This window comes from Hemiscyllium ocellatum (assembly GCF_020745735.1).
Source record: "Hemiscyllium ocellatum isolate sHemOce1 chromosome 27 unlocalized genomic scaffold, sHemOce1.pat.X.cur. SUPER_27_unloc_1, whole genome shotgun sequence".
In the NCBI taxonomy this organism is placed as follows: Eukaryota; Metazoa; Chordata; class Chondrichthyes; order Orectolobiformes; family Hemiscylliidae; genus Hemiscyllium; species Hemiscyllium ocellatum.
Window position 1 is genome coordinate 2,034,870 of NW_026867476.1, and position 7,500 is coordinate 2,042,369.

At 54.4% G+C, this 7,500-nt stretch overlaps 1 protein-coding gene across 2 annotated transcripts in view; it reads right to left on the reverse strand.

Annotated features, from left to right (window-relative positions):
* Positions 1 to 7,500, reverse strand: part of LOC132807133 (large neutral amino acids transporter small subunit 2-like) — a 123,809-nt gene that overhangs the window by 39,987 nt on the left and 76,322 nt on the right. For both annotated transcript variants that reach the window (XM_060821447.1, XM_060821446.1), the window contains exons 3-4: positions 2,162 to 2,366; positions 834 to 985 (exon numbers count right to left, since the gene is read on the reverse strand). In XM_060821447.1, the coding sequence (XP_060677430.1) occupies positions 834 to 985; positions 2,162 to 2,366 (357 nt within the window). The remainder of the gene's footprint in view (positions 1 to 833; positions 986 to 2,161; positions 2,367 to 7,500) is intronic.

Below are 7,500 nucleotides of genomic sequence, written 5' to 3' on the forward strand. Positions count from 1 at the left end.
CCCCCCCCCCCCTCCCGCCCCGGCTCCCCTCGCTCTCTCCCCCTCCCGCCCCGGCTCCCCTCGCTCTCTCTCCCCCTCCCGCCCTGGCTCCCCTCGCACTCTCTGTGCCCCGACTCCCTTCACTCCTCGGGTCCCCTCACTCTCCCTCACCTTGCCATCCCCTCTGTCCCTGACTCCCCTCGCCCTGCCCCTTTCCCCACCTCACTTCCCGACTCCCCTACCAGACGGATTCCCCTCACCCACTCCCCATCTTCCTTCCAGCACCTTTGTCTCCCCTTCCGTCTCTCTCCTCCCACTCCCCCATCGCTCACCCACCTGCCACCAACTCTCCTTCTAACACCACAGACCCTTCCCCACCCTCTCAGCCCCTGCTGTTCTCATCCCCTCACCCTCTCTTCCTCAACACATTCCCACCTCTACTCTCTTCACAGGGGAAGGATTGCTGACTGTGTGACTGTACCGGGTCAGTGTTTATTCAGCAGGGGAAGGATTGCTGACTGTGTGACTGTACCGGGTCAGTGTTTATTCAGCAGGGGAAGGATTGCTGACTGTGTGACTGTACCGGGTCAGTGTTTATTCAGCAGGGGAAGGATTGCTGACTGTGTGACTGTACAGGGTCAGTATCATTATCCATGAGAAGAGGCAGGGATGACGTGAGGATATTAATAGCAACAAGGAGGATGAGGGAGGAGGGAAGTGAGGCAGGAAGGAGGGGCTAGGGCGACAGTGAGGAGTGGGCGGTAAAGGTCGGAGGCAGTGGGAGAGCACGGAGGCCAGATGGGAGCTGAGATCCGGGACTCTGATCGGGAATACCCGAGGCGGTTGTTACTCACAGAGACACACCCCAGCGAGGAGTCGAAGTCCCAGGTCCGGGGCGAAGCAGCTGGGGAACAGGGGCTGCAGCACGTAGTTGGAGAAGGTCAGGGCGATGACAGCCTGGTTAGTGGGGTAAATAACCAGGACAGCGATCCACAGCCTCAGGAACCTGAGCAGGGACACAGACACAGAGAGAGAGACAGAGAGAGAGAGTCATCGGGATGGACAGCCCAGAAACAGACCCTTCGGCCCAACCCGTCCAACACCAACCCAGAGATCCCCAACCTAATCCTGTCCCGTTTGCCAGCACTTGGCCCATTCCCCTCCAATCCCTGTCCCCATCCACCTTTTAAATGCTGTCATTGTACCAGCCTCCACCACTTCCTCTGGCAGCTCATTCCACACACGGACCACCCTCTGGGTGAGAAAGTTACCCCTCAGCTCCCTTTCCCCTCTCACCCTAAACCTACACCCTCTAGTTCTGGACTCCCCCACCCCAGGGAAAAGACCTTGTCTATTTACCCCTATCCATGTCCCTCATGATTTCATAAACCTCTATAAGGTCACCCCTCAGCCTCCGACGCTCCAGGGAAAACAGCCCCAGCCTGTTCAGCCTCTCCCTGTAGCTCAAACCTTCCAATCCTGGCAACATCCTTGTAAATCTTTTCTGACCGTTTCCAAGTTTCGAGCGGCACAGTGGCTCAGTGGTTAGCACAGCTGCCTCACAGCACCAGGGTACCAGGTTCGATTCCAGCCTCGGGTGACTGTCTGCCTGTGTGGAGTTTGCACATTCTCCCCCTGTGTCTGTGTGGGTTTCCTCCGGGTGCTCCGGTTTCCTCCCACAATCCAAAGATGTGCAGGTTACGGTGGATTGGCTAAATTACCCATAGTGCCCAGGGATGTGCAGGTTAGGGTGGATTGGCTAAATTACCCATAGTGCCCAGGGCTGTGTAGGTTAGGGTGGATTAGCCGTGTTAAATTACCCATAGTGCCCAGGGCTGTGTAGGTTAGGGTGGATTAGCCGTGTTAAATTACCCATAGTGCCCAGGGATGTGCAGGTTAGGGTGGATGGCCTAACACTATAGTGTTAGGTGCATTAGTCAGAGGGAAATGGGTCGAGGTGGGTTACTCTTCGGAGGTTCGGTGTGGACTGGTTGGGCTGAAGGGCCTGTTTCCACACTGTAGGGAATCTAACCTAACCTAATCCTTCCAACAGGAAGACGAGAATTGCATGCAATATTCCAAACGCGGCCTAACCGTTGTCTGAGCATGGTCAGCCGAGTGAGGGAGATGAGCTGAGTGACTGGAATCGCCCCAGCCCCAGCTCCACACCGCGCACGCTCACCCGGCCAGGCCGCCGAAGATGTCCTTGACGTAGGAGTAGTCGCCGCCGGATTTGGGGATGGTGACCCCCAGCTCGGCGTAGCACAGGGCGCCGATGGCGGTGATGAAGCCGGTGATGATCCAGACAATCAGGGCCAGACCCACCGAGCCGGCATTCTCCATCACTCCCTTGGGTGAGACGAAGATGCCCGAGCCGATGATGTTGCCTGGGAAAAAAGATCAGAGCGAGAGAGAGAGAGAGAGAGTGAGAAAACATGGAGAACTGGCACCCCTTTGCCTCCCGACGCCAACGAGCGCCGTGTGACCCGCAGACCGCCGTTGGTGAGAACAGGTGACGCCGCCTCGTCCACCATAATCCACAATGCCGCACACGGCTGTATACTCCGCACCCCCCCCTTCCAGGTACACGACCGAGAACCTCCGAAATCTGACACCTTCCTCGTGGGGTGTGCAGCGGGGTTTTGGCACGGGGACAGGTGACCCAACTCCACACCCACTCGAACCACGTCAGTCAGGCGTGACGTGACCCAGCACGGTCAGGCGTCAACTGTGACCCAGCGTTCAGACTTTTCCATTTCAATTTCGCTGTGAAAATGTCATTTGTTCCGAAATAATTCCGAGAAACAACTGGCCTCAACGATTTGCAGGAAGGATCGTGTACGTGTACTGGACTCTCTCTCTGCACTCACTACTGCGGGGCCTCGGCTCCATTTGCGAGTTAAGATTAGATTAGATTCCCTACAGTGTGGAAACAGGCCCTTCAGCCCAACCAGTCCACACCGACCCTCCGAAGAGTAACCCACCCATTCGCTCTAGCTAATGCACCTAGCATTGTGGGTAATTTAGCACGGCCAATCCACCCTAACCTGCACATCCCTGGGCACTATGGGTAATTTAGCACGGCCAATCCACCCTAACCTGCACATCCCTGGGCACTATAGGTAATTTAGCACGGCCAATCCACCCTAACCTGCACATCCCTGGGCACTATGGGTAATGTAACACAGCTAACCCACTCTGACCTGCACATCTTTACACTGTGGGAGGAAACCGGAGCACCTGGAGGAAACCCTACACAGCCCCGGGGGGTTGGTGGGTGGGAAGAATTGCAAACTCCACACAGACAGTCACCCCAAGGCTGGAATCACACCTGAGTCCCTGGTGCCACCATAGAGGGGTGTGTGTGTGTGTGTGTGTGTGTGTGTGTGTGTGTGTGTGTGTGTGTGTGAGTGTGTGTGAGAGAGAGAGAGAGAGAGAGAGGGACTGTGTGTGAGAGAGAGAGAGAGAGAGAGAGAGAGAGGGACTGTGTGTGAGAGAGAGAGAGAGAGAGAGAGACTGTGTGTGTGTGTGTGTGTGTGTGTGTGTGTGTGTGTGTGTGTGTGTGTGTGTGTGTGTGAGAGAGACACACACAGAGACAGACAGACAGAGAGAGGAGTGGGGGGAGAGAGAGAGAGAGAGAGAGAGAGAGAGACTGACTGACTGTCGGTCCAGGGCATCAGCACCACAGTAGACTCTGCAGAGGGATACAGGCAGGCTTACGTGAGCTGGCAGTGCACACTTTGGCTGGAAGAACAGAGGAGCTGAAGGTCATTGAAATGGAGAAAGCCTGCAGAAAGCCATGGAACAGAGGAAACTGGGCATCCTCATCCCTGAATCACAAAAATCCGGCATCCAGGTTCAGCAGGGAATAGGGAAGGCAAAGGGAATGACGGCCTTATATCAGAGGGAATGGAGTCTGAAAGCCGGAGCAGGGTTTTGCTAAATGTGCACAAGGCACTGGTCAGAGCCCAGCTGGATTACAGTGAACATTTCTGGGGCCACGTATCCAAGCAAAGATACCCAGGCAGTCCGGAGAAGGTTCCCTCGGGCCAATCCCGGGGACGGAGGGACTGCCTTATGAGGAGAGGGGGAGTCGGTCGGGCCTGTACTTGTTAGGGTTTAGAAAAAACGAGAGGGGATCTTATTGAGACAGACAAGGGGAGGGAGGGACTGACAGGGGGAGATGTGGAGAGGTTGCTCCCCCTTTTGTGGGAGAGTCTAGGAACAGAGTGGGGGGCATCATCTCAGAGTGAGGGGGTCGCCCATTGAAGACTGAGATGGGGAGGGATTTCTTCTCTCTCCGAGGGGAGGGGGGGGGGTGTGAATCTGTGGAATACTTTGCCGCAGAGGGCTGTTGGGGCTGGGGCAGTGAGGGTATTCAAGGCTGAGACACAGAGAGAGATTGTTAATCAGGAAGGAGAATTGAGGGGGAAAAGGCAGGGAAATGGTGAGTAGAGGACGATCAGATCAGCCTCGTTGAATGGCACAGCAGACATGATGGGCTGAATGGCCTTAAGCAAGGAGGTGATATGAAATCTATATAAGCCGATGGGAGAGCGTCACACTGCTGGGGAGGCGGGGGAGGGGTGGAAGTTGCTGAAGGTTGGGACTGGGGAGGGAAGGATTGCGGTTGGTGTGAGCTGGGATCTCGGGGCTGGTGGGGGAGGGGGGGGGGTCTTGCTTGCTGTTACTGAGCGAGAGGGGGACGTCACGTGCAGCTCGGTAAAAGAGGAAGCTAAGAGTCAGTGGTCAGCACAGGAGCCAGGCAGGAACTGAGGTCACTGAAGGCCAACTGTGTGTGTGTGTGGGGGGGGGGGGGGGGGCAATGAGGAACAACAGAGAGGGACACTGACACTGACACTGACAAGGGCAGAGTTAGAGAAGCTGGGGGGGTGGCCTGGAAACATTTACAGACAGAGTGAGAGAGAGAGAGAGGAGAGAGTGAGTGAGAGTGAGTGAGAAAGGAAAGGAAGAGGGAGGGAAGAGGGAGGACGCATGAGAGCGAGAGAGAGAGAGAGAGTGAGTATGTGTGAGACGGGAGGGGGAATGTCGGGCAGACAGAGAGCATAATGGAAGTGACAGTGTGTGAAATAGACAGAAAAAGACAGAGTGAGAGGGTGGCTGTGTGAAATGGGAGAGGAAGGATAAAACCATAAGACCATAATACAGAGGAGCAGAAATTAGGCCATTCAGCCCATCAAGCCTGCTTCCCCCATTCAAGCATGGCTGATAGGTTTCTCAACCTCATTCTCCTGCTTTCTCCCCATAACCCTTGATAGTCAAGACCCTACCTATGCTGAAAATGTGTTGCTGCAAAAGTGCAGCAGGTCAGGCAGCATCCAAGGAGCAGGAGAATCGACGTTTCGGGCATGAGCCCTTCTTTCTGAAACGTCGACTCTCCTGCTCCTTGGATGCTGCCTGACCTGCTGCGCTTTTGCAGCAACACATTTTCAGCTCTGATCTCCAGCATCTGCAGTCCTCACTTTCTCCTAGAAGACCCTATCTATCTCAGTGACCTGGCCTCCACAGCCTTCGGTGGCAGAGAATTCTATCGAGTCCCCACTCTCTGGCTGGAGAGGTTTCACTTTATCTCAGTTCCTCCCTTTACTCTGAGGCTGTGCCTTTGGGTCCGAGTCTCTCCTATCCATGGACACATCTTCCCAACATCCATTCTGTCCAGTATTTTTCAATTAAAGCCCTCACATCCTTCTAAACTCCATCGAGTATAGACCCAGAGTCCTTGAGTATTCCTCATATGTTAGAGTTTTCCGTCCTGGGACCGATCTTGTGGCCCTCTCTCTCTCTCTCTCTCTCTCTCTCTCTCTCTCTCTCTCTCTCTCTCTCTCTCTCCGAACACGTTCCTGGGGCCAGTATATCCTGCCTGAGATCTGGGGCCCAAACCGCACACAATACTCCAAATGGGGTGAGAGCAGGAGTGGAAATGGGAAGGAAAGAGAGATAGGCACAGAGACAGAGAGGGAGAGTGCGGGTCGGCAGGGTGGCTCAGCGGTTAGCACTGCTGCCTCACAGCGCCAGGGACTCGGGTTCAATCCCACCCTCGAGGTGACTGTTTGTGTGGAGTGTGCACATTCTACCCCAGTGTCTGTGTGGGTTTCCTCCCACAGTCCAAAGATGTGTAGGATAGGGTGGATTGGCCATGCTAAATTACCCATAGTGCCCAGGGATGTGTAGGTTAGGGTGGATTGGCCATGCTAAATTACCCTTAGTGCCCAGGGATGTGCAGGTTAGGATGCATTAGTCAGGGGTAATGTGGAGTAATGGGGAATGGGTCTGGGTGGGTTACTTTTCGGAGGGGTCGGTGTGGACTTGCTGGGCCGAAGGGCCTGTTCCACACTGTAGCGATTCTATGATCTAGAGTGAAGAGACAGACACACACACAAAATAAACACACACACACGCACGCACAGAAACAGAGAAGTGAGCTTCCCGAAGGGGACATCACCCATGACAAGAATTGAAAGCAGCCGGTGTGGAAGGTGATGGGATGGGAGGGGGTGGAGCCCTTGTGTAAATGAGAGGGTCATGTGCTATTTAATCCCATCAGGCGGCCTGACGCCACGTATAAGAAGATTAAAACTTATCTGAAGTGGCACTTTGCAAGAGAACAAAAGAATTGCTTCATGGAGTTCCTCGGAAAGATAAGCCGACAGCAGGCGGCTGGGGTGGGAAAGGTGAAGAGGTGGAGATTGAGCACCCCCCACCTCCCCCTGCCCAGCTCTGCGGAGACAGGCCTGAAGGAACAGCCTGCTGCACGGAACATTCCAGCGCAGTCCAGGCCCTTCGGCCCTCGCTGCTGCACTGACCCGTGTAACCAACCTGATGCCCATCCAACCTACACTATCCCATTATCATTATTTGAAGGGGCCGGTGTTGGACTGGGGTGGGCAATGTTAAACCTCACACAACAACTGTCTGTAGTCCAACAGGTTCATTTGGAAGCACTAGCTTTCGGAGCCCTGCTCCTTAAGCACCTGATGAAGGAGTAGCACTCCGAAAGCTAGTGCTTCCATTCTCATCCATATGTTTATCCAATCACCATTTCAATGTCCTTAATGTTGGTGAGTCTACTACTGCAGCAGGTAGTGCATTTCACACCCTGACGACTCTCTGAATAAAGAAGCTACCTCTGACATCTGTCCTGTATCTGTCACCCCTCAGTTTAAAGCTATGTCCCCTCATGCTCGCCATCACCATCGGAGGTAAAAGGCTCTCACTGTCCACACTATCTAACTCTCTGATTATCTTATATGTCTCTATTAAGTCAACCTTCTTCTCTCTAATGAAAACAGTCTCATGTCCCTCAGCCTTTCCTCATGAGACCTTCCCTCCAGACCAGGCAACATCCTGGTAAATCTCCTCTGCACCCTTTCCAAAGCTTCCACATCCTTCCTATAATGCGGTGACCAGAACTGTACACAATACTCCACAATGCGGCCGCACCAGAGTTTTGTACAGCTGCAGCATGCCCTCATGGCTCCGGAACTCAGTCCCTCTACCGAT